Here is a 27,387-nt window from a genome sequence, read left to right as displayed (position 1 = left end):
TACAGCTAGCAATTTGGCTACAGCTAGCAATTTGGCTACAGCTAGCAGTTTGGTTACAACTTTGGCAATTTTTTATTTCGCCAAATTCTTTCTTGCGGTCCCGATATGGCAAGAATTTACCTACATAATGTTACAAGTTTCAAAAGCTAGTACCTTTGCTGCAAATCGAAGTGAACAGAGACTCTCGCCGAACGATTCCTTTGAAGGAGAGAGGTTTACAAACATCAGGGTCTTGGAATTTCCTCCTAACGAGTTTTGCAATAGATAGGTCAATTTGGAATTTCTATACGGAATATGAGATTCCTTATTTGCTACATGATAAAAAAGCTCGCCCTACCAAGTGCCATGATCACGTCACCAAGGGCAGAGAGACTCTTATTGATAGCTTGGGTCTCTTTGAGCCGGTCTCCAGTTGCCCCCGACGAGGACAATCTTTCAGATCCGGCCAAATCGATCAGATTTAGCAGCCCCTCAATCTTTTCACCGGTATCTGGGTTTTCCCCAGCCACAGACAGAGTAAATACGCTTCAATAAAACCGCAAAAAATACCTGTGGCTTCGTGAGGATCTTTCATTGCACCTGGTTTCTCCAATCGACCGATTTTCCGATGCCTCTTTCAAAAGCCGATTAACTTGTGAAATCGAAGTTACAGGAACTAAAGCCGGTAAAATATTTGCCCCAATCGTACCGATTGTTAGCTCCGAAACAGATGTCTTGCCTGTTGTGGGGTTATGCTTAATCTCGAGCTTCTTTAGCTCTTCAACACAGCCAGCAATGCTTTTAGGAGTCGCCAACAGATCTTTGATAGTTTCGTTATAAATTTCCAAAAAAGAGGCTTCCAACTGGAATTTCCATCCATTTTTAACCCCCAAATTATGGGATGTTTCAAAAATCTGAGCAACTGCTCTTGGAATCATTCCAGAAAAGGAAGGGTCATGCTTGCCAGAAGGGCCTTCCATTGTATAGGTCTTTCCAGACCCTGTCTGTCCATAGGCGAAAATACAGACCCTATATCCGTCTAGAACGCTTTGAACAAGCTGCGAAATATCTTCAAATACATCAGCCTGCGTTGAGGTAGGGCTAAATACACGATCAAAAGTAAACGGGTAGCTTTTCAATTGTGGCTTTACACATCCCGACGTTGAATCCTACCATAAAAAAAGCGAAATACCATCCATTGTGAAAGCTCAATTCCTTCCGTTCTAGACAGGGGATCCGAGGAGAAGGATATTTGAGTGTTTCCAACCTCTTGCTCACATGGACGTAAAGCGGACTCCTCAACACCATCAGAAGCTATGTTTAAAAGAAAACAAATACTGGGCAAAGGAGGCCGGACACGGCAAAATACACGGATGTTTCCTTTTAATTCCTCAAAATGAGAGCAATGTCATGGTACCTGCACCTCATTATGAAGCCGCTTCCTTAGTTTTTCCCCCTCTATTGCATCTGTCTTTAATTCCTCGGCCAGTTTCCTCAATGCGGCAACTTCTTGACTAAGCTGAGAAATCGTGGACTCGGAATCTTTTTCCTTTCTCTGGTACTCCTAAAATGTGAATAAATATGGAAGCGTACAGATATAATGCGATCGAGCGAGAGTTTTGCACCCTCAAAGATGGAAAGAGTCGACTTTTGCGCTTCAATGGTGGCATTGAGCTTGGCAATTTCAGAATTACACATTTCTAGCTCTTTCCGCGAAAGTTCCAATGACCTTGATAAATTGAAGTTCGTTTCCTTTGCAGATGATAGCCTTTCATCATAATCGGCTGTTATCTTTGAAATGCGTGCACCATATTCTTTTTCATTCATCTAGAAGCGTTAGGGATCCTCTTTTACAGTGAGCGATTTTTCCATTAGCTCCAATTTTTCTCTCAAAGTTAGCTTTTCCGAAGTGGTTCCTTTAACGGCACTTTCTAACGACGAAGCTATTGATTCCAATTCATTCACTACCGGCATTAAAATCTAAACAAACGTCTATCAATCGACTCCTTATATTGAGTGGTCAGCTTCGAATACTCTCTTTTGTACATTTTAACATCCTCCATGGCATCTTCAAGTAGCCCCTATTTGTAAATAGATTAATAAATGCCTTTGTATCCCATTTTGCTCTTTTATTTTTAGAAGAAAGAAGGGCAGGTGGTTGAGGAACTACATGTGGCGTCGTCGGCTTTGCCTTGATTGTATTTGGATTTACAAATGATGCCAGCGAGGAGACGTYATTGGTTTTGATCCCAATTTGGATTTGATTTGTAGGAAGCAAATTTGAGAAAGATGAAGTGCATGTCGAGTCTTTCTTGTATTTTAGATGCTTAAATTGAGGGGACAACAAAATTTGAGATCGATCAATATCTGAATGCACAGGTAAACTGCGGGATGGTATCGACGACGATGTTGGAGCAAGCAATGCTGTGTTAATTGATTTTGAGGGAAGTTTGAGACGAGTGGGGGACAAGATGGTATCGGTATTTCTAGCGACGTTTTCTTTTAAAGGCATGCTAGTAAAAATGGCAGCAATGAATTTCGTGGTTATTATATACAATTTAACTTGTATTATAATGTAGGTTTACACTAATCACAGGCATAGCGCAATGGAAGCGCGTCTGACTTCGAATCAGAAGGTTGAGGGTTCGAGTCCCTTTGTCTGTATTTTTAATTAATGCAAACATTGGAGGCGTATCTGCTCCGTTATCACCATGAACCGATAGACTCTTGTTTTAACTTTTCCATCTCGCAACTTATCAATCTCGCAAAACACAGCGGTCCTAGTGAATCGACAAGTAACAGTTTGGCTAAAGCTAGACTTGTTCAGCATGCAAAGTTTGACATTTCGATTTCCATCAATTTGTTTTGCTTTGCAAAATGGTTTCCAAAGTTTGCCAACATGATTTTTGCGTCTAAAGCTGGATTTGATAGCGTCAAGGTTGCTCTTAAAGATTCCATCTTGCGAATACTAGATAGAAAAATCGAATTATTTGATTTCAAGCCATTTCTCAATTCTCCTACCGTTAACCCTAACGCTGATGCAAATTTGGATAGCCATGAATTTGATGACTGGGACGAATTGGACACCAATATTTTCAATCTTATGTCGTCCCAGCATAGAGAGGAACCCCGTTTCAATGAAATCGTCTCTTGGCTTTCCATGGAGCAAGTTATTTTTAACTGCATGCTGTGTACATTTTCGATGCGGCAGCTTTTTGGCGATTTTAAAGTGCAAGGGAAAATGCCGATGCCGCTCAATGGCTCCTTATCGCCTTGCGTTAGCGTGGCGCGTTCATTATCCGAATTTCAGGGAGTCATCCTTTCCATCAGCTCGCCACAGGGTCAATTGCTGCATCAGGGCTTTCAATGCCACAATTCCAAGTGCAAGTCTTTCTATCACACTGCGACTCGGCTTATTTGGATTGATCCAAGGTCTTCTTTGTTGTCTAACTTTTGTCCAAGCTGTTCTGGCCAGCTTACAGAGCTAATCCCAGCCAGGATCATTTCGGCCTTCAATGTTGTAATGTTGCTTGTTGAAAAGACCCCGGGTGTTTTTGCGCTTGCCAAGCTGATTTTTTCTACGGAGCTCGTAAAATCCGAGTCTTTACTGGTTGGAAATTGGATGTGTCTTTTTGGATATTCAGATGGCATTTTCAAAAATACCCCAGCATTGCAGGCTTGTGACGAGGCGTTTTTATTTGGCGCCAAGGAAGCGAATTACCCCTTCCTAAAGGCAGAAATTGAAATTCATCCTGTTGCCTCATGCTACAGGCTTCCATACTTTTATTCACTGCACGACTTTTGCAATTCAAAAGTTGCTCCACAAAATCCGAGTTTCCAACACGCCATTTTGCGGTGGACCGGTTCATTCTCATTTGGACTGTGCACCACATTTTTTCCGCAACATTTTAGGCTAGCGCTGATCATAAGGTATTTTTGAAAATGCCATTTATTTCCTTTTCGTTAGCGTAGTTAGCGCGCTGACGTCTTCGATCGGCAAGCCGCTGCATTTGCTGATTTTCCACCAGGAGGACCATTTCATCAAGCACATCATTATGAGGCTTAGAAAATACTTGTGGAATGTCCCCTGGTCTTCAACGGAGGCATCAAACGCTGGCATTGTGCAATCGATGCAGAAATATATCGATGCCGGCTCTGGAAAGACTAGCCATGTCGCGGAAGTGCCCTTAGCAATGCAACTGTCCCGAAATTCTATTTTCTGGATTCATTCCCCGCTTTTTAAGTCCAAAAGGCTGCCGTTTGAATTTGACCATCTGGTATCGCCACAGTGCTGCTGCTCTGTGTTGGCTCATACCGATGTAGCTCGCCAAAGTCTTGATACCAAAACCGACTCTTCGTATGTAAATGCTCTGTCTTCTTTCGACATGATAATAGAATATGTCAATCCAAGCTCAACGAGAGCGGTCAATGATGCTCTTTTTGACTTGTATCATCAATCCTATGATGTTTCCGAGTTTTTTTCCTTGCTAATGCCCATTTCTTCCTTGTTGTCCAGAATCCACCAGGTTTCGTTTGATTGGGCAGAAGAGGCCAAGGAGCTCGTGCAAAACTATTTTCTTGCCATTCGGTCGTCCTATTCTCGAGACAGCCACATGAAGAAGGAGAATTTCAGCTTTGTGTTTCCAGAATTTTCAACATCTCAAGTGGAGGTAACTGGGACATCCATGGTCGTTCCAAAGCAATATCATCTTGGATTTGAAACGCCGACAACAGTTGTCGAAAGAATCGTTAGACTTGCCATTATCCTTTCCCTGCTTTCAGTTCCGTTCAGAGGTCCAGGAAAGCCCATACAAATAGGAAACGAGGAAGTCCTATTAAGGTACGTGCTGACATTTGCGTATTTCTTTAGCATTTGGTATATTGATCAATCGATATGCCTAAAGATTGGTTCATCAATTGTTCCCTCTATCCCATTTCCCCTTTTGGACTTTGAAGGCTCCATTTCGATGATGAGAAATTCGATTTCCGAGCACATAGCAAAACATCGCTAATGATGCACTTGGCCTAGACGTCCCCAGCGACAAAGCAATCATCATCTCCGATGAGATACAACCACCAATCGGGATTTACTAGTTTAACGATTTAATAACCACGACGCTTCTCTTATCTGCAAAATGTGGGATCATGTCGGAGTCGACAAGCGGAAAGCCTAGCTTCTGTACGAAAATTTCGCAAAATGAGCCCGTACTATGCCCGCCTTTTGAAACAAGCGTTCCCGGATTGATACAAAGAACATCATCAACTGTTTTTACAAAATGTCTAAGCGCGGAAGGTATTATTAGGAGATCTGGAGCTATGTTCCAAGACAGAAGTGTAGATTGCATGGCCTCCTTGCCATACCCTGAGCTACACACGTCTAAGTTAACATTAACCGAGGGCGGGTATAACGGATAAAAACTACAATAAAATCGGCCACCATTGTACCTCCGCTGCTGGATAAGATGCCTTACCAGTCTCGTCATGCGATCGACATCTGCTTGACCCCTAAGAAATTAAACCAACTTAAACAAGTTGTGACCTTGAAATTTCATTACAGCTCATGTCAAATAGGATATCCGCACTGGTTGTAGCAACAACCAACTCGTTGATATAAAAAAAACACGGGTTTGGAAGCACAATTACATCCTAACGGTAAATTGTGAAGCAGTACATTTGGGATGGCGAGCACATCTCTGGAAAGGGCGGCCTGGGGAAACACATAGTCGTGAATGACATCATTTTGGCTCGGAATAAGGATCACTTTGATCTTTTTTTTGGATGACAGCAGGCCCCCAATTCGGATTGAAATCTCTTCTTTAAACAGCTGTTCGAACGAATGGAACGGCGATGAAATCACATTCCGGGCCATTGAAATGACACTGTCCGAGTCGACAAATGGCCCAAGCAATAGCAGCACCAAGGACGACGCATGCTTTGAATTTCGGATATGCCCAAACAAGGTCTCCAATGGGGCATAGTCCAAGGTGTAGGACCCATCGTCAGATTTTTTCACCAAGGCAAACGGACCAGCAGCACAAAAGATATTTGAAGCCTTGAAGTGCATGTCTGAATGATCGCCCACAGTAGACACGGGCTTGTCCAAAGGCTTTAAAGGCAGCAACTCGGTGGGATAAAACCCGTCAATCAGGGAAATGCCCTTAAAGCCAACGACCTCGAATTAAAAGCATTGGTGACTCACCTCTCCCGGGATGAAGGAAAACCCAGGGAGATCCATCAAATCTAAATGGACCCTGCACCCGGAACCTAGTTCTCTGGAACACTCCAATTGAATGGACTTTTCGTTCCATTTCGAAGAATCAGAGTCCGAGACAAGCCTTCCATAGCAAAAAACCGGCTCATGGCTCGGAATTCCGGGATGGCTCCACTCATGCCCTTCGGCCAGCGTGAAATAGTTTGAAAACTCTTCAATTCTTCTGTTTATCCCTAGAATACATGGTTAAATGGCAGGGCCGTCCTACATTTCACCACTCGAGGCCAGACGATTCTCATGTATCGCCCGGGCAGGTCCGTGTCAAACAACAAGGAGATTTCGGGCGCCTCCATGTTTTCATTAATGTTCGCATGGATCTTGTTAAGGTCGCTATTGGCAGGCCAAACAAGCACGTCGGTCAAGCTGGAAGTCCTTTTGATTTCATTGACCGGATAATTTACAACCATGCCTTTGCTCCTTACAGAAAGAGGAGACGCGATTTTTGAGGACGCGCTCAAAAGATTTGGAGCACCCAACGTGTTGGACGCAACGTTTTCTTTAAGCTGGTTCGTCTCAAAAGATAAAAAGTCATCAACGGACTTTGAATTGAGCATCATGGAAGACTCTATGTGCAAATGGGACAACGCCCAGGCTTCAAACTTATTGCAAAACGTGTCGATGCCCATATGCCGAGACTCCGCATAGGATATGCACCGCTGCAGGACTGCATCGGATTCGATCCCAATGCACCTTTTCATGGCCTCCTTCCGCCAAGCAGAAGCGGGACTCGCAGCCAAAGAAGAGGCGACCATTGGATTTGTTTAAAATTTAATTACAATTTAGCCGCCTCTCAAAGCCAAAACCAGATGCAATACGGAGCCCCCCTCAATATGGTAATCTGAGGCAATCTTATCATCATTCCTACGATAAAGCGTTGAAGGGATATACATCTGTTTGCCTCCATATATCAACCTGTGTGGTAAAAGACGACACATCATACCTTTGCTGCTGAGGTGGGATTCTTTCCTTTTCCTCAATTTTTTCCTTCAATTTGAGAATCTTATGTTGAGGAAGGTGCAATTCCATACCTTATCATAAGGCTCGATGTCGATTTCAATCTAAAATTAGCATGATGCAGACATTACCTCCTTTCCCGAGAGCGTCTACGGATTAAGTAAAACGAGCGACAAACCTTGATTTTGACCAGCATTTAAAGACAAAAATACTCTGTGAAAATAAAACTTTTATTTAACTACTTGCAGCAGCATGCCCAGTTGAGGCGGGTGTCTCCATACTCCTCGTTGACCCGGCCCACCGGTGTGGCATGGAAAGAAATTGCAGACAATGTCGAATGCGGAGATTCCTTGAGTAACTCGATTCGTCCCTCCTCGATTTCGGCTGCAATGCTCCCCATGGCGGTAGCAAACTCGTTGATAGCTGTAATGCTTTCACTTTCCGTCGGCTCAATAAGCAAGGCATCTGAAATTGGACACGACACAGTGGGAGCGTGATATCCGTAATCTTGCAATCGTTTGGCAATGTCCGTTGGTGTGACGGGAAAGGTCGACAATGCCGTTGGCCTTGCCACAAACTCGTGGGCCACGTATCCGAAAGGATTTTTGAAAAGCACACTAAAACCCCTCTTTTCTAATTCCTTTGCCAAGTGGTTGGCGTTTGCCAAGGCATGCTGGGATGACTTTCTGGTCCCATAGTACCCCAATAACCTCAAGTAGATCCATGGGATTATCAGCAGAGAGGTAGACGAATAGGGTGCTCCCGAAATGGCCTCAATACCGAGTGAAGAACAGTTCCCACCTTCAAAGGAGGGAAAAGGGTGCGTGGGTAGGAAATCCCTGATCTTCTCGTTTACAAGCAATGGCCCCATTCCAGGCCCGCCTCCTCCATGAGGAATGGAGAGAGTCTTGTGCATATTGATGTGCATCATGTCAATATCGAGGTCTGCTGGGCGCGCAATGCCCAAGAAAGCATTAAGGTTGGCACCATCCAAATACATAATCCCGCCAGCAGCATGGATTTTCTGGCAAATAAGCTTCAAATTGGGCTCCTCAATTCCATATGTCGAGGGCACCGTGATCATCATACATGCAATATTGCTAGCAAGACCATGGACTGGATCCTCAAATTCGGCTTTTGAAATGCACTCTACCAACGAGTCCATATCGATGGACCCCGTCGCCGATTGACATTTAATTTTCCGAATCTCAAACCCAGCCAACGAGGCACTGGCAAAGTTGGTTCCATGTGCCGATTCCGGTATCAGACACAACGTCTTTCTGCGGCTGCCGTGGTATTTTTTGATCATCGAAAGAGCCGTAAATTCTGCTTGGGCACCAGATGCCGGCTGAAAAGTGATGTCAGCAAAGCCGGTCAGAAATAGCAGAATCGACTTGAGATCCTGTATGATGTAGGCTTATGCTCCTGCCCACTCTAAAGGTACAAGTGGATGTATGTTGTTCCAGAGCGGATTAGTAAACGGCGCAAGGGCCGAACATGGGTTCAGCTTCATAGTACACGATCCGAGCGGAATCATATTGTCAACAAGCGAGATATCCTTTTTTGCGAGAGAAAATAGAAACCTAGTGAATGCCTGTTCTGAATGGAAACACAAAAACTCTTGTGACTGCAAAAACTTTGGTCTCTTCTGTAAAGACGAGGGATCGATGGCTCGATACGCCTGAAATTGCTCTGCCAATTGCTCTACATCGAGCTCCCTGTTTGAAAGCGATGCAAAAAATACACACAAGTCTAAAAGGTGCTGGATAGTAGTGACCTCCGACACGGATATTAAAACGGTATCGCCATCATCACCGACGCAACATAGTGCAATATTCATATCAAGTGCCTGAGAGACCACTGAAGATGCATTTGATATTTTGAGTGCCAAGGTGTCAAAAAAATCCTCGTCAAAAAAGGAATATCCGAACGAAGAAAGCGTCTGCCATAACTTGTGAGCGAAAAACCGTATTCGACATGCAATAGCGACCAGGCCCTCGGGTCCATGATATATGGAGTAAAAGGTAGCCACCAGGGCCGGTAAAACTTGGGCTGTGCAAATGTTGGAAGTTGCCTTCTCTTTCCTAATATGCTGTTCTCGCGTCTGGAGAGATAGCCGGTATGCCTTTCTTCCCTGCGAATCGATCGATTCTCCCACGATTCTTCCCGGCAATTTCCGGGCATACTTCATCTTGCAAGCGATAAACGCAGCGCCGGGGCCGCCATATCCTAGCGGCATTCCTAAGCGCTGCGAAGATCCAACCACAATGTCTGCCATATGTGGGGGCATTGAAAGGGTAAGCGACAACAGGTCAACAGCAAAAATCAAAACTACCCCGAAACGGTGGCACGCTTCAGCAATGACACTCATGTGGCATTGAAGGGATCCAAAGATATTTGGCGATTACAGAAACACACAGGAGTAGGAATCATCCAATGGCGGAAACAGATTTCCCGCACAATCAACACTGCCAAAAACAATTTCGGCGTCAAAAATCGATGCCTTGCCAATTAACACGCGCTTGGTTTGTGCAAAAATATTTTTACACGCCCAGATTTTCCTCCGACGCCCAAGTGCCAGTGAAACCGAAATCGCCTCTACCGCGGCACTGGGCTCATCCAACAAGCTTGCATTTGCAATATCCATGCCCGTCAACTCGGTAATTAGATGCTGGTATAGAAACAGGGCTTGCAAACGGCCTTGACTGATTTCCGCCTGATAAGGAGTATAGGATGTATACCACTGTGGGTTTTCAACCAGGTTTCGCTTGATCACCTGTGGAAGAACAGTCCCATAATAGCCCTGTCCAAGAAATAGGCTATAGCTTTCCGGGTCTCTGTTCAGCTCCAAGATTCTCGGAATTACCTTGGACAACAAAAAATGCTCCGAACTTCCGCTATCAAGAGCCAACTTTGACAGCGAGGCCTGAAGGTCAACATCATTGATCATATCATATTTGGAAAGAAGGGGCAACGATTTCTTTGTTAGCTCTTCCAGTGAGTTGCAGCCCAAACTTTGCAGAATTTGTTGTTCTTTGCAATTTCCCAATGCTTTTTGGACGAACGAATTTGGACCGATGTCTGACAAGAAAAGCTTATTTAGTCCAAGCAGATCCGTAAAGGACCGATATACTTTGGTGCTGGACATGTTTCTAATAACGGCCCTTGTTGCAAACACTCCACTCATCAAAGCCATCAAAGACTGTATGCCGAATGTGTCCCATAAAGAGTGGAAACCTTAAATGCCCAATTTGGAAATTAAGCAACGTTGTGCTGATCGATTTAAATCGGAAACGACGTGATTGATGGCAATCTTTGGTGTGCCGATTTTCCAAAAAGCGGTTGTGCGTCAACTTTGCATGCGTTTGCCGGGATCACTTTATCATACGATGCGGTTAAAACCGGACCGCCAAATTACCCAACTTAATAGTCTCTCTGCATGGGGTGTAGCGGCCATCCAGTGGTGTGCCGACATTGTACATTTTGCTGCTTTTGGTCGATACATTCGGGAAGCACCACCACTATTGGCTGGCGTAAGCTATTTATTTTGTCAACCTCGCAAATGTATTTATTGCTGAAAAGGCTGCCGATCAAATATTTTCAGAAAGGTTATAATTTAGAACTGATCTTGACTTTTCCAAGCGATCTCGTTCAATGTGGTAGGTTATTTGGAAAAAGTCCTTCACAACAATTAAAGCCGACGCTGCAATTAGGTTTTTATAGATAATTGGAAGCGACGAGACGGGAAAAAAACGTCCACCCATCGATGCAAAGAATACCCTGATAAAAGGAACGAGAAACGGCATAAACAGCGAGGAAATGATCGGAGTAATGCTGGCTCGTATTGTAGCAATCGTTCTGACTGTAGTTTGAACAGGAGAGTCCGGAATGGGGCCCTGTTGTGTTGGTTCTTCCACGAGCGAGGGGTCTGTTTGAAGACGGTGTTGTTCCTGCTCCAGCTCGCCATCAGAAGAGCTATCGTCGTCTGACTCCAAAATAACAGCGGCAACGATCGAGCCTTCATCCTCCCCTGCATCGTGTATGGCATCAGATGTGGCCGCAAGTTGCCGCTCGGCAATTTTCTTTGAAATGCCCAACTTTTTGAAAAGAAAGTCTCTCGCAACGGAGTATGTCACATAAACGGCAGGAATGAGCCACGACAGTGGTTGGAGCTGGTAATCATCCGTGGAACTCCCATCGACATTAGTAAACATGTAGAGCTTTCCCATCAAAATCACAGAGATGGCGTGTCTGACGGAAGAAATAGGAAGCACAGAGACAATCAGAAACAGCGGGATCATAGGAACCGCGACCAGGGTAAACGTGATGTAGTTGACAAGCGCAGAAAGTGTGCTGATGACATTCTCCTCTGACAAGGACTCTTCATTTAGTATGATTTCGGAAAACATCCGTGTGTAATCCTCAATGCCATACATAAACAGCAGCGAAAATGTCCCGTGAACCCAAAGGATCGAAAACCCGCCAACGGCAAGAGAACAATACACAAACATGGTCAGCGTTTTGGAGCCAAAATAGTTTATCTTTTCCAGAAAAGTTAGCACCCAGCTATTTTCGTTCTGAATGATAAGATATGGCGTTTTGCACTGCGGACACGCCAGCTTGGATGAGATCGTTACAACCCGGCCAAGAGAGCCAGGCCAGATTCTCGACAGCGCCATCTTGACGTCCTCGAGCAGCCTATAGAAAAAAGAGCGCTGCCCGCTTGAGGAAGCCGTTGTGGACGATGGGGTGATCGAGACGGAATCAGATGAGCGCCTGTTGCCATATCTAAACAGATTATTTCCTGAGCGGGAGCTGGATTTAAGCCACCTTAAAAGGCAATCCTCGTGCACCCATTGCGTAGATCCACTACACTTGCACGGGTGCACCCATTTAGCATCTGAACAGCTGGCAGGGTCCTCGGAGGAGGAAAGAAAGCAAATCCAACATGACTTCTCTTCCATTTATTTATAGTTTGTACAAAATTTTAAACTTAATTGGCGAGTAAATTTTTGAAATTTCAAAAATTTCAAAAATTTACAATTTATTTGCCAGTAATGTCCCGTCCCCATAGAGCCCAGTATGAGGGAGACAGGGAGCGTTCATTCCAACCACCCAAGCCGACAATGGTGGAGGTAGGCTGCCAATATCTATCCACAATTCTTCCTAGATTGCAAATATATCGTCCGAGGTGGGATCTGTCGATACGCTGATCCGCTTCCTGCAAAAACATGCACCTAGACCTGTAAAAATTTCAAATGTCGAATCGTGGAGCCCCGAGTGTGGGAAGTGTAAATTGCTTTTTGCCACAAAATCAATGGCACTTGCCGTGGTTGAGCTATCTGGAATCATCTTTTACCGGCAAAAGGTGGGAACTTGTATCGTTAACCCTAGCTATCGATTACTTTAATTACAGACATTCAAATGGACATGGCGACGCCGTCTTTTGACGCACAACAGGGCGCTTTTTGCACTGCCTCTTTGCAGACGCCACCAATGCCTTTTAAATTTGAGCTTAATAACATTGTAAAGTGCTGGCTGCTCGCCAGATACGATCAGGGTGCAGGTTATCTGAACCTCTCTGGAATTTGTAATGATAAAGAGTTGGCCACAGTTGTCTCGCAACTGCCGCCTGCAAAACGCCCAATGGCTGCCAAAATTTCCTTTGCCGTCGACTATTGGACGTCCTTGATTTTTTCTTCAATATATGAACATCTTCCAAATGTGACGTCCATAAATTTGGCAAGCAATGCTTTGAAAAGCCTATCCCCGATAAGCAACCTTATAAAAAAAGACGAGTATGGCAAATCCAAAAGGGCCAACAGAAATATCTCCAAAGGACCCAATAACCCGGCCAATTTTGTGTCGTTGTTTGCGAAAATCCAATCGTTGAGCCTCTCCGACAACGAGCTTAGCTCGATCGACGAAGTTAGGGAGTTCGTGTCCCTTTTATACTCCAATTCGGAGTGTAAGCTTGCCGAGCTTTTGGTGTCCGGAAATCCAGCAATCAAGGCATCTTCGGTGGATGTGATTTTCCCACCAACCCCAATTGTCCTGATCTTCTTCTCTTTCGCATTGAAGTTTCCCAAACTATCAATTTTAGATGGTGTTTCGCTGGACGTGATTAGACAATCTGTTAATATGAAAATGCCGCTCCCCTCTTCTTTCGATGTAGGCTTGCAGGAAATTCTTTCCCCCTTCCTGCAAGCCCTTATCACAGGGCTCGACTCACATGATAGAACGTCTCTAAAATCGTTATATTCGAACCATTCTGAGGCAAGAATATCCTTTTATCCGATGCTTTTTTCGGAAAGCGCGATTTCAGGTATTTGTAGGCCACCTCCAGATCTTGCCACTGTCGGGGCAATTTGGGCGCACATCCAAAAGTCATTGTTAACATCGTCCCAAAAGAAAGATCTGTTTCTTCTTGGTCACGGAGAGGCTGGAAAGCCAGACCCGGTGACTTTTCAGAAATCGCCTTCAAACATTTCCGAATTTCTTTCCCAGCTCTCACCTATAAAACATCTCATGGAATCTCTATCGGTAATTGCCTTCAATGGGCGACCTCTGTTTATTCCGGAGGGCGGCGAGATTCCTGTGATTCAAGTTTTTTTTTCCGGTCTTTTCTGTGAAGGTTCGTGTATGCTTTCATAACTGCCAAGGTACCGAGTTGATTCCAAGAACCTTTGTCAGGAACCTCATAATCATACCTGGTCACACCATGACGGGATCGCCATTCAACTTTTCCATCCTATTTGACGATTGGTATTTGACAAGATACGTTGACTCCGTTTCGCCGGCCATGCCATCGACAGATCAGGCAATGGAGCCGTGTGAATTGAGCCACTTGACCCCCATGAAAAAGGCAATTGTAACCGAGTTTTCGAAAACCGTCAAGCTCACCATCCCCTTTGCGCTGCAATGCCTGGAGCAAAATGGCTGGCGTGTGTTGGATGCCCAGGAGGCTGTACGTATTTTAAAAGTAAGTGTTTGGCATCCCCAATTGACTATTAATAGGGCAAAAGAAAGTTTCCAAAAGAAGCTCTTTTGAAATAAATATCAACAACTTATTTATTTTATTATTTTATTTGCTTTAAAAATACCTTTCTCAATGGCTGGCAATTGTGTCAAGGCTGCCCGTGCTGGCTACTCCAGCAGGGCTCGATATCCATCGGATGTTCCTCGTGTGCAAAATGGCCTACGCCTTACGGAACATCCAAATTCCATAAAAAGAAAAGAGCTCTTTTCAAACTTAAAGGCGTGGATTCCCATCGTGCACAAATACGCAAAGGAGAATCCCGTAGGCCCCATATTCTTTGGTCCAACATCGGTATGTTCAAGATGCCCTTACCTTTACCCTAATCCATAGCCATTCCCATACAATCAGGAGTTTAAAAATACCGTTCCTATCTCGGATAACATGAAGAATCTGATATTTGGAACGTATAAAGAAAGTCCGCTATATTGGACCGTTCGCCGTCTTTCTCGGGCCTTTTGCCTATCCATTGAGCGAATAGAGGCGATTTTGCGGATGAAGATGCTGCAGGACGAAATGGTGGCAAGAAATTTTGAAATCGACAAGGAATATGTCGCCCGCATGGAGATGGCCGTTGGGGTCAATGTTAATGACTATCTTCCGTTTTCTCAGAGACTTTCTTCGTCAGGCAGTCAAATAGACATCAAGGAGGGAGAAATCTTTTCCTATCGCATCGATTCTATATTAAAGAAACCAAATCAATGGCTAAAGCCCACGTTTGTCAAAATCCACGAGTCAAAGGAGCTGACTCCGGAACAAGCAGGCGCCATTTTGGAGTATGACGTTGTTGTCGCACGCGACTATCTCTCCACACGTCCACTGGTGAAACCCGACAAAGACGTGCCACAGTCCCAGAAATTGATTAGGAATGACCCCTGCGAGCGGTCCAGGGTGCCATTCTTGATCGTAGATATTGGGCATTGTCAAAATCCAAGGGTATGAAAATCCGATTTCACTTTTCAATAGGATCGGCTAATGCTTGTACGAGACATCAATGGCGACTTGAGGGAGGCCTCAGACACAGAGCGCCTGTCTGAGGCAAAACGGATTTGGAACACAGATGCGCCAAAGATGATGCAGCCAAAACAGCCTTATGATCCTTCCCAACCGCGCCCCTTTCCGAAAATCTGCATCCCAAGGGCCTTTTTTAAAAGCTTTACATTGAGAAAACCAAGGTATTTAAGGGAGGAAAACGCATGCCGAGAGGCCAGCCAACCTATGCCATCCCCACATGCAGACGTGGAGACCACGCCAGAGTTGGCAGACCTGACTCGTTCTTAGATGCGTTATTATCATTAAACGTTAACGGTTTCTTTGCCGGGGCGGCGAACCTTCCAAATTCTGGATTTGAAAATGCTGCCCTGCTTGCTATGTAGCTAGCGGTGTGAAATTTATTTTTCAGCCTATTTTGCTCTGTGTTCATAAATATGAGCCTTAAACGACGGCATCGATGTAAAATTCAGCGAACAGAAACTGCATTTTAGCGGCAGTTTTAGCAGGGAATACATTTTGGCCTCATCAATATCGCCCAGCATTCCAGTGGTGCCCAGTTTTGCCAAAATCGTTTCCACAGAAAGGAAAAAGCTTGTGTTGAACGAATTCCAGTGTTCCCTTTTCTTTAGACAATCAGAGATAAAATCGTTACTAAGAGCGTGCATGTGTAGGAGCCTAGGGATTATCGCTCTTTGCCGTATCTACCTCATCGATGGTATTGAATGGAATCCGTAGAGCACAGAGTCCATATCTAAGTTTGGATGCCGCTCTTTAAGCTCCGACCTTGCAAGCTCTTGCATGTGTTGCAGCAGTGGGATGTGTTCGCGCCGTAAATCCCGGATAGAATCGATTTCGGATGCTTTTGGAAGCACCAACCAATGAATGGATGACTATGCAATAAGAGATGCTGTTACCTTTGGGTACTTGTCCATGATGATAAGCGCAAGCGGCGTGGACTTGATGATTTCTTCACGATGGCCCTCTTCATCAAGGACATACGCCATTAATGCCGTATTCCAATGGTTGTTTGCTGGCATTTTCTGTGGTGACGGCAGCTTTTGCGGCGAGTCTGAAGATAAGCAAAATCTCGACATCGAACCAGAAGTAAAGCCCATAGGTATGATTGAGGACAGTCCCGCAGGCTTTGGGACGCTAGGCTTCATGGTTTATTTTATTAAATTAAATTAAGATGTCCTCGTTGGGAGGCCATTCTGGCATTTCCACTTGCAGCACGTCCAGTTCAAGAAGCTCGCAGGCGTCGGAAACCCCAAATAAGAGGTCACCAAGACTGGGGCTGGTGCGCCCAAAATCTCCATGGACGAATTCCTTAATATATCTACGATGAGGATGAAAATCGATACGTTCCCGCCTGGGCTCTAATGGTCACTTCTACAAACGAGCCATCCTCTGGAAAAGGAGAAAGCTCGCACTCATAAATCATCTTACTGCGGTTGAGATTCGCCCTTCGATGGAGAACGCGAATCGGGGTTTTCTGGTTAATGGAAAGCGTTTTAAAGTTTCTACATCCCACAAGAGGAACTTTTGAGGAAATCGTGGCTTTGTAAAGCTTTGGCCGGTGCACTTCTCCAACTTTGATAAGCTGTGCAGAGGCTGTGCCACGAACAAGCCAGAGTCTTGGTATAATTGATACAGAACCCAAAGATGCTTGTAGAACTTCGCTGCAAATGGTGTCTAGAAGCTTTCTAAGGACATCAAGAGGCGAATTTTGCGGGGGCAAAGAGGCCCCGGACTGGGCATGTGCCCGAAGCAAAAGATAGCGCCTTGGATTGCAGATCTCCAGCAAAAATGGCCGCCCTTCGCCTAACATCTTTACGTCAATATCCTCTCTTCCAGCAGAGCAGAATTTGCACCCATCTGCCTGAAAGTGCTTCGTCACAATGGCATCAATATATCCGGATACGGATTGCAAGGATTTGTTGATCCATGGCGACTGCGCAATATTCCTTTGTGATTTTGTATACCTACCAGCGACGTACATTGGGGCATGGTAGAACGTTAAAATGGGCTCGGACATGGAAACTTCGATTATTTCTCTATTTTCTTGCATTGAAAGGGTAAATTCAGCCACGCTGGCCGGATTGGCGATCCATAGCTTTTTCTATGGAATAAAAAGCAGCATTTTACCAAATTGGATTTCATTTGATATTTCTTTGGCCTTTCACAAAGGGAAATGCAGGTAAGAGGCCTCTCCAGTATCAAAAGTGAAGCCTCCACACTCATCAGTCTCACCTCAATCTTAAAAGGACTCTACTTTTATAAACTACAGCGTACCGACTGATCTTGCTTCATTTGAAAATTTTCTGCCTTTTCAAGGGAAGCTGCAAATAAAGACCGGAAGGCCTGCTTGAATGAGCGGCTAATTCCATCTAAAAGGAAAAGATATTTTTCCCTGTCGTTTTCTCTACAGTTGGCCAATTTAAAAATGCTACCTTATAATTGATCTGAGAATTTGCAATGCTCGAAAGGGAAAGCAGAGCGGGAGAAATATGGAAATCGAAAATGTAGGCAGTATCAATCCATACTCTTTTAATAGCTGAGAGATACAAACGGAAGAGAAGGCTGTCTGAAATGAAGAGGATGCACTATTACAACATAGAAAGCATATGTGCCCTGTTGGATCGTTTAAGTTAATTACACAATAGGATTCATTTTCAATAGCAAGATTTTGGGAAGTGATGATGGAAAGACAGGTCTGGCAGAGATTAAATTTCATGATTAAAAAATTAAAATTCCTGTCTCAAATGACACCATGTAAGTTGTCATTTAAATCCCATACATCAAATTATGTGCTAACCGTTGGTAAGGCCTTGTTTTTACATGCCCGTAAACGCCAACCATTAGCGACATGTACAAGGCATTATTTTTGTTTCCACGCCAGCATTGATCTAAAGTTGAAGAGGTATATTCGATCTAATGAGCCCCTAGCTGAATTTGACGGGCACTCGTATTAAGCATGATGGGGCTCCTGGCAGCCAGTATGGATGGCCAATCAATTGTGGGCTTTTAACATGCATGATTCTTGCATTTCCCCTGTACACTTTAAATTTCACCCGTTGTAAAATTCAAATTACATCGACCATACTGGCCACATTGACAAAAATTTTATTCATTGACTAAGACATGTAAATTGCTTTCATTTTATTGGACAAGAGTTGAAACTTTACTTGCAAAAAATAATAAAAGTGCAAACAGGGGTTTTGTCTTTTCTTTGCAAATAAATGTCGACTGCTTCCATCTCCCTCGTTAACGACCGTCAAATCCACATCAAAACCAAAATCGTGTGCACGATTGGGCCAAAGACCCAGTCTGTTGAAATGCTTGGTAAGCTCATCGATGCAGGTATGAATGTGATGAGATTAAACTTCTCCCATGGCTCTCATGAGTATCACGCGCAGACTATTGCCAACTTGCGCACTTATCTTTCTCAATGTGAAAATCCACCAACCGTGGCCATCATGCTAGACACCAAGGGTCCAGAGATCCGCACTAGCAAGCTCCAAAATGGCAAGGAGATCAAGCTGAAGAAAAACTCCAGCTTCACCTTCTACACAGACTATTCCATTCTGGGTGATGAGACCTGTGTCTCCGTCTCATATTCTTCTCTTGATTCCTCTGTCAAGGCCGGAGACCTTATCCTGGTTGACGATGGACTGATTGCCTGTGAGGTAGTTGAGACCGGACCAGGCTTTGTTAAGACCAGGATCCTTAATGACGGGCTTCTCGGCGAAGTCAAGGGTGTCAATCTTCCCAAAATCAAGGTCGCGCTTCCCGCGCTCACCGAAAAAGATATCCAAGATCTACATTTTGGCATTGCTCAGGGAGTCGATTTCGTTGCGGCCTCCTTTATTCGCAAGGCATCCGATGTGGTGGAGATTAGAAAGCTACTTGGAAGCTCCAACATTCGCATCATTTCAAAGATCGAAAACGAAGAGGGCTTGGAAAATTTTGACGAAATTCTCGCTGCTTCTGATGGTATCATGGTGGCCCGGGGCGATCTTGGCGTTGAAATCCCAGTGGAGCAGGTCTTCCGTGCCCAAAAAATGATGATCAAAAAATGCAATGCTGTCGGCAAGCCCTGCATTACGGCAACACAAATGCTCGAATCGATGATTGTTAATCCAAGGCCAACACGAGCAGAGGCCACCGATGTTGCCAATGCTGTCCTCGATGGCTCTGATTGTGTTATGCTTTCTGGAGAAACTGCCAAGGGAGCATATCCAATTGAGGCCGTCACAATTATGGCGAGAATTTGCCGTGAGGCCGAGGCCGATATCAACTATGCTGAGGTTTATGGAGCCATCAAGAAGAATACCAAAATCCCCATTTCGGTTTCGGAGGCCATTGCATCAAGCGCAGTGAAGACTGCCTGGGATATCCAGGCGCCCTTAATTATTGCCCTTACAGAGACAGGAGCTACAGCACTTGCCGTCAACAAGTACCGCCCGATTCCCCCAGTCTTTGGTGTGACCGCTGATCCACAAGTCGCTCGTCAAATGCAGGTCCTTCGCGGTATATACCCCTTGCTTGTTTTAACGATGCACGGAACCGATTCCATTGTAAAAAACGCAATGGACCATGCTATCTCCTCAAAGATGGTCATCAAGGGCGATATTTCTGTGGTCACCTCTGGCATCATTGAACAAGTTTCCGGGTCCACCAACGTTCTCAGGGTTCTTAAAATTTAATTTATAAACTCGGAATTTAATCGCAATTTGCAACAAGGGTTTTGTGCCTGTAATTTTTCTAAATCACAGTATGTCTCACGAATCAGTCTTTCATTCCCGCCCCCGTACGTTTGGAAAAGGATCCCGCGAGTGGTAAGTGTCCCAACCTTTTTGATATCCCATGCAACAACATGGCCATCTTTTGGCATTGTGTACGATGTTGCCTATGTTTCGGCTACCCCATGGACCCAATTACTAACTTATGTAGCCGAGTTTGCACCAACAAAGACGGTCTCATCCGCAAGTATGGGCTTAACCTTTGCCGCCAATGCTTCCGTCAGTATTCGAGTGATATTGGCTTCATGAAGGTACCTTTGTTACGTTTTTATGCTGTAGTATCGCTAAACCGCCAAACAATAAATTTATACTGAAAATAAAACTTTCCAATCGGCGTTAGCTCCGGCCTGCCCTTTCCAAAGAATCGTCCAAAAGGTCGTATGCCGGTTTGTATTTACCTTGTTCACGGGTGCACCGTAAAGCCGGGTTAGGTTTTGTTTTTTCTTTCCCCCCTATGGAGGTGTATCTGCATTTAAGTTAACTTGTTCATTACGTACCCCTGGTCATACAGCGTGCAGTAAGGAATCGAAAGCGTCCTTAGAAAGAGCCAGATCTCAGAATATGTCCAGTCGAGAAGTGGGTGGACGCGCAGGACTTGGGGCCATCCGGGGTCCGTCATTTGGATCGGTTTTAGCTCATCTGGCCTGTCAGGGTATACTATCCATACTGGAGTGTGGATCTGTACATCGGACACCTAGGAAGAGCACAGAGATGTTGGGATATTTTTGAAGAAAGCTGGAAAGCCCATCCTTTAAATCTGTGCATTCAAGTCGATGCAGTTGCACCTTGTCTGCTCCAATCCTACATTTCAATAAAAGTTTCGTATCCTCCTACATTGATGTCAAGGCGCAAGAAAATTCCCACTCCTCCTCAAATTGATCATCATTGTGGAGATACAAAAGTGGGAGGGGACTCCTACCACCAATGCAGGCAAGAAGGTGGACCAGAAGTGCAGTGCAATCTTTTCCGCCATTGAAACTCAAGGCAATTGATCCGATGCTAAGGCTGCTTAAAAAACTTGCTTACCCGTATGTATTGAGGACTTTGGTGATAATTTGACAGCTGTTGAAAATCTTTCGCGAAAGACCATCTGCTTTTATCTTGTCGCCAATGTATGTTGAAATTCTTTCGATAAGGAAACCTGCCGGGTCCGAGTAAGAGGACGAACAATTTGAATTTCCGATCCACATGGTAGAATTCATTGAAAAGTTCGTATTTTTAAATTTTATTATTTGGCTATGCCGCCATCATCAGCAGTATCACTGCCCTCTTTTTCGTCTTCAGTGCCATCATCAGCCGTATTAGCGCCCTCTTTGTCAGCTTCAGCGCCATCGTCATCATTGGCCACATTTCCATGTTCGATAGACAATGCATTGGATGACATTTGTTGGTTTGTTTTGATGTGCTGATGTTTAGTCGGTTTATTGTGAACCTTCCAGAGGCCGACAAATTGGCCGCTGATCGGCTGCTTTTTCACTTGGAGGCTGCTCACTGGTTCTATGATGACCATCTTCGAACAAGCTCAGAAAAGGCTGACGTCTACCCCTCGATGAAGTTTCCGAAATTCTGCCGTCAAATGCTAAACAGAGACCCTGCCCTTTCGCATTTGGTTGCAGAGATACCGCAATTGATAGAATTTTTCTCTGCACATAAAAGATCGGTCCCCGTTGCTGGTGTGATCCTTCTCAACCCGTCCTTAACAAAGGTATATTTTTTTTTAATGCAAAGTGCTTGATGGTAAGGGGGCATCGGTCAAGAGATACATGGGCCTTTCCCAAGGGAAAACTAAGTGAGGGCGAGTCTATGGCACACTGTGCGACTCGAGAATTATATGAAGAGACAGGCTACAATTGTGGAGGTGCGTCGGTGCTTTAAATTCGCAGATATTGGCAGTGACACCCCATTTCTTGAATGGAAGGGTCCAAATGAACGCATCAATCGGCTGTATATAATTTGCGGGGTCTCAGAGGACACCGCTTTTGGCTGGCAAACAAAAAACGAGATTTGGGTTTGGTATTTTTGTAGTAATGTATAGGATATCGCATGGCACAATATACAGGATGCGCTTTCGGACAAACAAATGCTTCTTAAAAGATACGCGATATCGAATACCCCGTTGGAGATGCTTTCTAGGTGGCTTTCCAAAAAAAAGAAATCTAGCGCTCCCATTTCGGACACACCCCCACTTGTGTTGCCCCGGTTTGATTGGAAGGCATCTATGAGCAAGGCGTTGAATATTCTTTGGCTTGAATAAGTTTTTATGCCGATCGCTAATAGCATGTGCACAATAGGCTTGTGGTTAATAGTTTCATCCCATCGATCCACTAATAGAAGGGATGGGCTAAACAATAAACTGGTGTTGCCGTTGGTAATTTATGGTGTTGCCGGAAATGGATGGCCCTTTTTGACGAGTGTATTTGATTCCAATTAATTTATTAAAATATCAACATTGGTTTATCGGTTGGCGCTGCGAGCCTTTGATTTGCCTTTTATCGCACTTGCATGAACTTTGACATTCTAAAATAAAATCACGAAAAAATTGGTACCTTTTGCTTGGAGAGCGTATTGAGCAGAGAAGAGGAGGCATGTGGCCTTTTAGATCCTTTGATCTTCCGCAGCCGTTTGGCCCGCTGGTGCTCGGTTTTAGAACTGTCTCGCTCAAGCTCAGATTTCAAAGGAGTACGCAAGGGCCTTTTTATTTCTTCTGGCGTATGTGACGACGCGCCGCTTACAGCCAATGAGGCAGCGTGAATTGCGGCTCCCTTTTCAATTTCATTTGTCGAAAAAGACGGTAGTTGTGCTTGCGATGATATTGAGTGCACGGAATCCATGGCAGAGGCAAATTGGAATCCAGAAAGTGTGTCCAACGCTTGCGATACTTGGTCCCATAGAGATGCGATTTCCGGAGTAATTTTTGAAGTGGACAGCGGCCTTTGGCTTTCCTTCTTTTCCAGATAATCATTTTCATAAAGCTTGGACAAGGACGCTGTAGACTTTTCGGTCGAAACCTCAGGAAGGTCTTGTTTGGGCCTTGGAACGTGGTTGACAAAGGACGGTGGCGATGGGTCGTCCCAAACGCAATCCATAATCCTCTTTCTAACAATCTGTTCAATCGAATCGGTGACTTCTTGAGTAACCTCCAATACAGGCTACATGGAAAGAAGTACAAATAATTACCTTGGCGTTGGATTCATATTCAACAAAATTTTCAAGAAGCGAGTTTTGGCTCCTTTGCTTGGAACTTGCCTCCCCAAGAAGTGTCCAGGACTTTTTTGCCACGCTTTCTCGCTCCAACTTTTCTATTTGCGATGCCATTTTGCGCTGGGAGCGCCGGAAAGTCGACGATGCCAACGGATCGTCTTCATTAGAAAAATGCATGTTTGGAATTAAAAAAATTAAATTTCCGTCAAAACGCAAATTTTCAATCATGAGCTCAACCAGCGAAAGTCGGCCCCCGTCGCCATCAGTCAGCCACACTTCCTCCACTCGTCAATGGGTGGAAAAATAGTATTTTTAATGCTTAACGAGATTATTAGCCGTCCAAAGTCGCTTGGCGAAATCGCATCACAGGAGGAGGTAGTTGCGTTATTGAGGAGATCAATTGTTTCCGGAGATGTACGACACTCCATTTTTGCTGATGCATAGCTTCCACATCTTTTGTTGTATGGCCCTCCCGGGACAGGAAAAACATCGACTGTACTTGCTCTGGCAAGGGAGTTATTTGGGTGGCGCTCCTTATGATTTATCTTTAGAGAGAATGCTTATCGCCAACGGATACTTGAACTGAACGCCTCTGACGAGCGTGGAATCGGCGTGGTAAGAGAGAAAATCAAGTCGTTTGCAAAAACGCTCATCAATTCTCCGCCCTTTTTCAAGCTGATCATTTTGGACGAGGCCGATTGTATGACGTATGATGCCCAGGCAGCATTGAGGCGAATTATTGAGGCTTATTCTTCGACAACGCGGTTTTGCATCCTTTGTAATTACGTGCACAAGTAAGCTAATTTTCGGACTTTCATTAGGATTATCGAGCCTTTGATTTCAAGATGTGCCAAATTTAGGTTCAAGGCAATTGACAAGGCGTCCGCTGTTAAGCGTCTTCAATTTATTTGCAACGAAGAAAACATACAGTGTGCCGATGAGGTTTGATCGTTTCTGACGAGCTAGGGCCTGGAATTTCTTATTGACAGGAGTTTCGGCGATCTTCGTAAAGCGATCAATTATCTTCAAAATATCAAGAGGTTCATCGGGACCAATGGCATTGCCATTGAAAGCCTAAAAGAAATGACAGGAGTATTGCACGCAATTTATTCCTTCTCTGTAGGTGCTTCCGAGCAAAGTGATAGATGGGTTTCGCTCTGCAGTGCAATCTGGCCCTGAAGCCATTGGCAGTTTCTTGGATTCGTTCATGAGATCCGGATATTCTGCAAGCCAATTTCTGATCCAAGTATGGAGCGAACCAACCTTTATGCATGTAGATGGAGGAGGACATCTCTAACGACCCTGCCCTGTCATCCATTGTAAAGTCAATGGTGGCCCTGAAGCTGCTTAGCGTGTCGAGAAACATAACAGAGGGTGCAGATGCACATTTACAGCTGATGGATTTCGGATGCGAAGTAAATCTGATTATGACCCAGCCGTCCTACAACATGCCCCCGATAACATATTATTAAACCGCCGACTAAACTTGGACCGCCGTCATCCGAGGTTTCTATTCAATTTTTCACCGCCCATAAAACGGCCAAAAGCAGCTTCAAAACAGGAGCGTGCGTGGCGTCCACATTTGTTCAGCTTTATTTAATTTTAAAGCAAAGCCATTGTGGAAAGCGGCCGCAAAAGTATGTACACGCTCTGCACAGGCGGGGTAAAACTCTAATGGCCAAGTTTGCAGAAAAAAGTTTAAAAAGTAAATTAAATTGTTGATGCAAGTCTTATTTAATAATCGTCTTGGTAAACAAATCAGAAGATTTGCCCATCAAATGTCCGCCGAAAAGGCAATGCTTATCCCGTAATTTTAGATATACCAGTTTGAAGCTGAAAGCCTGGAAAAGGATCGCATTATATCTCTCTCGGAGTTCAAGGATAAGGTGGCATTTTTTGTTTTACCCCAAGGTCCTACTGGTGGTCAATGTTGCCTCTCATTGTGGATATACTCCCAATAATTATGAGCAATTGGGCAAGTTGGCTGAAAAGTACGATTCGCAAGGCCTAAAAGTGCTTCTTTTCCCGTGCAATCAGGTAATTTGATCACATGGTCAACTTTAGTTCGCAAAGCAAGGTACATGTTGAAGTCAAAATTAGAATCCGGAACCACATGCCAGATTAGAGATTTTTCGTCCGGATTCTCAACAAAGCTTGTAATGTTTCATCCGATCAAAGTTAATGGAAGCGAAGCACATCCCTTATTTTCGTACTTGAAAAAAGCTTGCCCAGGAACGCTAGGCAATGCGATCAAGTGGAATTTTACCAAGGTAGCTTTCGGCCCATTAATTGTAGTTTCTTGTCAATCGATATGGGATTCCCGTCAAAAGATTTGGTCCCAATGAAGAGCCAATGACGTTTGAAGAGAAGATTGTAGCCCTTTTAAATGAAAAAGCGGACGCAGCTTGATGATGGCCAGTTGAGAATAGCAGATCGAGAATAGCGCATTGAGAATAATGAATTGAATGTCACAACAATAAATGTTGGAAATAAAATTTGAACCAATTTTCAATTCGTATTGTCGCGATGATTGCGTCTGTTGCGCCCTCAATCATTCGTCGCCGATCGGGGCTGCTGCTGATAAACAATCCAATCTTGTATAATTGTGCCCACAAAAAGACGACATCTCTTATTGCCATGTATGGCCTGAACAGCCGTGCAGGTCACTTAGCTGGCATCTTTGAAAACAACGATCAAACCTATTCTGTAGAAAATTCTCGTCCCTTCATCCCTACCAAGGAAACACACGCAAATGATGATCATCATGGACATGCTGAACACAATCCAGATGTTTACCACTTTGAAGTTAACGGTCCCCAAGATGTTTTTTGCCATTTTTATTGTAGGTTTTTCCTTTTAGCATTTCCAACCCTCGAACTTTGGCTTTAAAGGTGATTTTGTTCGTGGGCATTTGCATGGCTGCACCGCTCGGGTCCATTGTCTTTCAAAGGTAAGCAAGACTGCATTTCCACCATTTATAGCAATCGTACTTGATATGTCCGAAAAATCAATAAATCAATAAATATCAAATTGGCGCAGCATTGCACGCTATTATAGCAAATGGGGCTGCGGCCATTTAAACCGCCAACCATCGATCGATTGGAATTGCAATCGTAAATTCGGAAATCAGTGGAATCAATTTTTATGACGCATCAAATTATTTTATTTTCGCGTTGTAGGCTTGATGGATATGGCGCTCCTTGATGTTGACTCTATTTTGGAGCAAGTTATTTTGATTGTAAAAGATGTTTCAACCCAAAATTTCTGCCATAAAAAAAGGGATTCCACAACTCAAGACACTTTCAAAGTTTCCAAAAAAAACAATTCTCCAACGGATCTGGTAACGGAGAGAGATATTGCTATTGAGAGGGAAATCGCGTCAAAACTGTCTCTCGCATTTCCCCACATATTGTATCATTATTTTTGACCATAAAGTTTTCTAGGCGAAGAGGGCATTCAAGTGCCCACAAATAATGTTTCCTGCAATCAAAATGGACCATGCTATTATTGGGTACTTGACCCCATTGATGGGACCATTAATTTCTTACATGGTCTTTTGTCCCATAGTTGCGTCTCGCTGGCGCTTGTTGAGGTTCCTAAAATGGCTGGCGAGTGTCCTGACCCGCTCATTGGAATTATCTATCATCCGACGCTGAAGAAAGTACTAAATTTAATTCGAATGTTTAGTTGTATTATTCGGTCAAAGGAAAAGGGGCATATCTGGTTGATGAGAACGAAAGCTCCACACCGCAAAGGCTGCCGCTTTATTCACACATGAGCAATTCTGAAAAACGCATGTCTGACTGTCTTGTTGTTACTGAATGGAATCTTCCAATGATGGGCTATGTGCCCGAGTATAAGGCATGCATTACGTCCATAATGCATTCGCTAATTCAAATTCCCGTTCATGGGATAAGGAGCTTTGGAAGCGCAGCAATGAATCTCACTAAGATTGCCGAGGGTGCTGGTGACATCTATTACGAGATTGGCATTCATTCGTGGGATATAGCGGCGGGTATTTTGATTGTAAAGGAGGCTGGTGGAGTCGTTGAAAACATCACTTCTACATCGGTCGACATGAGGAAAGGAACCATTGTCGCTGCTGCACATTCAAACCTTCTTTTTGAATTCAAGAGCATACTTTCACGCTC

General features: G+C 44.3%; 20 protein-coding genes across 20 annotated transcripts; 11 read left to right on the top strand and 9 right to left on the bottom strand.

Annotated features, from left to right (window-relative positions):
* Positions 1-72: 72 nt before the first annotated feature.
* On the bottom strand, positions 73-1,953 carry DI09_63p200 (uncharacterized protein; the record flags this gene model as incomplete). Its single annotated transcript, XM_013381569.1, has 8 exons — positions 73-120; positions 154-333; positions 354-525; positions 550-1,148; positions 1,172-1,369; positions 1,397-1,543; positions 1,676-1,747; positions 1,834-1,953. 8 exons carry the CDS (start codon positions 1,951-1,953, stop codon positions 73-75), a joined length of 1,536 nt encoding a protein of 511 aa, XP_013237023.1.
* A 46-nt stretch (positions 1,954-1,999) lies between these two features.
* Positions 2,000-2,491, bottom strand: DI09_63p190 (uncharacterized protein; the record flags this gene model as incomplete). Its single annotated transcript, XM_013381568.1, has 1 exon — positions 2,000-2,491. The coding sequence occupies one exon, from the start codon at positions 2,489-2,491 to the stop codon at positions 2,000-2,002; it is 492 nt and encodes a 163-aa protein (XP_013237022.1).
* Positions 2,492-2,653: 162 nt separating this feature from the next.
* DI09_63p180 (uncharacterized protein) lies at positions 2,654-4,991 on the top strand (the record flags this gene model as incomplete). Its single annotated transcript, XM_013381567.1, has 2 exons — positions 2,654-3,909; positions 3,947-4,991. 2 exons carry the CDS (start codon positions 2,654-2,656, stop codon positions 4,989-4,991), a joined length of 2,301 nt encoding a protein of 766 aa, XP_013237021.1.
* Positions 4,992-5,069: 78 nt separating this feature from the next.
* DI09_63p170 (subunit B of DNA polymerase alpha) lies at positions 5,070-7,002 on the bottom strand (the record flags this gene model as incomplete). The annotated part of the gene is made up of 4 exons (XM_013381566.1): positions 5,070-5,356; positions 5,623-6,136; positions 6,179-6,423; positions 6,459-7,002. The coding sequence occupies 4 exons, from the start codon at positions 7,000-7,002 to the stop codon at positions 5,070-5,072; spliced, it is 1,590 nt and encodes a 529-aa protein (XP_013237020.1).
* A 27-nt stretch (positions 7,003-7,029) lies between these two features.
* Positions 7,030-7,276, bottom strand: DI09_63p160 (uncharacterized protein; the record flags this gene model as incomplete). Its single annotated transcript, XM_013381565.1, has 2 exons — positions 7,030-7,162; positions 7,191-7,276. The coding sequence occupies 2 exons, from the start codon at positions 7,274-7,276 to the stop codon at positions 7,030-7,032; spliced, it is 219 nt and encodes a 72-aa protein (XP_013237019.1).
* A 77-nt stretch (positions 7,277-7,353) lies between these two features.
* Positions 7,354-10,352, bottom strand: DI09_63p150 (glycine dehydrogenase; the record flags this gene model as incomplete). The annotated part of the gene is made up of 4 exons (XM_013381564.1): positions 7,354-7,417; positions 7,447-8,606; positions 8,649-9,570; positions 9,613-10,352. 4 exons carry the CDS (start codon positions 10,350-10,352, stop codon positions 7,354-7,356), a joined length of 2,886 nt encoding a protein of 961 aa, XP_013237018.1.
* Positions 10,353-10,794: 442 nt separating this feature from the next.
* DI09_63p140 (uncharacterized protein) lies at positions 10,795-12,168 on the bottom strand (the record flags this gene model as incomplete). Its single annotated transcript, XM_013381563.1, has 1 exon — positions 10,795-12,168. The coding sequence occupies one exon, from the start codon at positions 12,166-12,168 to the stop codon at positions 10,795-10,797; it is 1,374 nt and encodes a 457-aa protein (XP_013237017.1).
* A 466-nt stretch (positions 12,169-12,634) lies between these two features.
* Positions 12,635-13,858, top strand: DI09_63p130 (nuclear RNA export factor 1; the record flags this gene model as incomplete). The annotated part of the gene is made up of 1 exon (XM_013381562.1): positions 12,635-13,858. The coding sequence occupies one exon, from the start codon at positions 12,635-12,637 to the stop codon at positions 13,856-13,858; it is 1,224 nt and encodes a 407-aa protein (XP_013237016.1).
* A 67-nt stretch (positions 13,859-13,925) lies between these two features.
* Positions 13,926-15,521, top strand: DI09_63p120 (uncharacterized protein; the record flags this gene model as incomplete). Its single annotated transcript, XM_013381561.1, has 4 exons — positions 13,926-14,186; positions 14,337-14,534; positions 14,574-15,131; positions 15,207-15,521. 4 exons carry the CDS (start codon positions 13,926-13,928, stop codon positions 15,519-15,521), a joined length of 1,332 nt encoding a protein of 443 aa, XP_013237015.1.
* A 594-nt stretch (positions 15,522-16,115) lies between these two features.
* Positions 16,116-16,508, top strand: DI09_63p110 (uncharacterized protein; the record flags this gene model as incomplete). The annotated part of the gene is made up of 2 exons (XM_013381560.1): positions 16,116-16,350; positions 16,423-16,508. The coding sequence occupies 2 exons, from the start codon at positions 16,116-16,118 to the stop codon at positions 16,506-16,508; spliced, it is 321 nt and encodes a 106-aa protein (XP_013237014.1).
* Positions 16,509-16,569: 61 nt separating this feature from the next.
* DI09_63p100 (uncharacterized protein) lies at positions 16,570-17,301 on the bottom strand (the record flags this gene model as incomplete). The annotated part of the gene is made up of 1 exon (XM_013381559.1): positions 16,570-17,301. The coding sequence occupies one exon, from the start codon at positions 17,299-17,301 to the stop codon at positions 16,570-16,572; it is 732 nt and encodes a 243-aa protein (XP_013237013.1).
* Positions 17,302-18,472: 1,171 nt separating this feature from the next.
* DI09_63p90 (pyruvate kinase) lies at positions 18,473-19,939 on the top strand (the record flags this gene model as incomplete). The annotated part of the gene is made up of 1 exon (XM_013381578.1): positions 18,473-19,939. One exon carries the CDS (start codon positions 18,473-18,475, stop codon positions 19,937-19,939), a length of 1,467 nt encoding a protein of 488 aa, XP_013237032.1.
* A 70-nt stretch (positions 19,940-20,009) lies between these two features.
* On the top strand, positions 20,010-20,349 carry DI09_63p80 (uncharacterized protein; the record flags this gene model as incomplete). Its single annotated transcript, XM_013381577.1, has 2 exons — positions 20,010-20,071; positions 20,187-20,349. 2 exons carry the CDS (start codon positions 20,010-20,012, stop codon positions 20,347-20,349), a joined length of 225 nt encoding a protein of 74 aa, XP_013237031.1.
* Positions 20,350-20,371: 22 nt separating this feature from the next.
* DI09_63p70 (putative FAD synthetase) lies at positions 20,372-21,125 on the bottom strand (the record flags this gene model as incomplete). The annotated part of the gene is made up of 5 exons (XM_013381576.1): positions 20,372-20,501; positions 20,533-20,692; positions 20,721-20,836; positions 20,870-21,034; positions 21,079-21,125. 5 exons carry the CDS (start codon positions 21,123-21,125, stop codon positions 20,372-20,374), a joined length of 618 nt encoding a protein of 205 aa, XP_013237030.1.
* Positions 21,126-21,443: 318 nt separating this feature from the next.
* DI09_63p60 (uncharacterized protein) lies at positions 21,444-21,910 on the top strand (the record flags this gene model as incomplete). The annotated part of the gene is made up of 2 exons (XM_013381575.1): positions 21,444-21,740; positions 21,764-21,910. 2 exons carry the CDS (start codon positions 21,444-21,446, stop codon positions 21,908-21,910), a joined length of 444 nt encoding a protein of 147 aa, XP_013237029.1.
* Positions 21,911-22,563: 653 nt separating this feature from the next.
* DI09_63p50 (uncharacterized protein) lies at positions 22,564-23,413 on the bottom strand (the record flags this gene model as incomplete). Its single annotated transcript, XM_013381574.1, has 2 exons — positions 22,564-23,172; positions 23,213-23,413. 2 exons carry the CDS (start codon positions 23,411-23,413, stop codon positions 22,564-22,566), a joined length of 810 nt encoding a protein of 269 aa, XP_013237028.1.
* A 138-nt stretch (positions 23,414-23,551) lies between these two features.
* DI09_63p40 (uncharacterized protein) lies at positions 23,552-24,415 on the top strand (the record flags this gene model as incomplete). The annotated part of the gene is made up of 5 exons (XM_013381573.1): positions 23,552-23,650; positions 23,681-23,751; positions 23,788-24,030; positions 24,058-24,178; positions 24,203-24,415. The coding sequence occupies 5 exons, from the start codon at positions 23,552-23,554 to the stop codon at positions 24,413-24,415; spliced, it is 747 nt and encodes a 248-aa protein (XP_013237027.1).
* A 495-nt stretch (positions 24,416-24,910) lies between these two features.
* DI09_63p30 (glutathione peroxidase) lies at positions 24,911-25,645 on the top strand (the record flags this gene model as incomplete). The annotated part of the gene is made up of 6 exons (XM_013381572.1): positions 24,911-24,941; positions 24,965-25,043; positions 25,077-25,122; positions 25,148-25,273; positions 25,327-25,506; positions 25,532-25,645. The coding sequence occupies 6 exons, from the start codon at positions 24,911-24,913 to the stop codon at positions 25,643-25,645; spliced, it is 576 nt and encodes a 191-aa protein (XP_013237026.1).
* Positions 25,646-25,873: 228 nt separating this feature from the next.
* Positions 25,874-26,258, top strand: DI09_63p20 (uncharacterized protein; the record flags this gene model as incomplete). The annotated part of the gene is made up of 2 exons (XM_013381571.1): positions 25,874-26,059; positions 26,097-26,258. 2 exons carry the CDS (start codon positions 25,874-25,876, stop codon positions 26,256-26,258), a joined length of 348 nt encoding a protein of 115 aa, XP_013237025.1.
* Positions 26,259-26,426: 168 nt separating this feature from the next.
* DI09_63p10 (uncharacterized protein) lies at positions 26,427-27,331 on the top strand (the record flags this gene model as incomplete). Its single annotated transcript, XM_013381570.1, has 3 exons — positions 26,427-26,647; positions 26,672-26,897; positions 26,924-27,331. Coding segments are annotated over 3 exons (855 nt in total), but the record flags the coding sequence as incomplete, so codon positions are not given.
* Between the last annotated feature and the right edge of the window lie 56 nt (positions 27,332-27,387).

The sequence above is a fragment of the Mitosporidium daphniae genome (assembly GCF_000760515.2).
Source record: "Mitosporidium daphniae strain UGP3 chromosome Unknown contig-63, whole genome shotgun sequence".
NCBI lineage: Eukaryota > Fungi > Microsporidia > Mitosporidium > Mitosporidium daphniae.
Note: the sequence above shows the minus strand (reverse complement) of the source record. Positions and strands in the feature narration are given on the sequence as shown.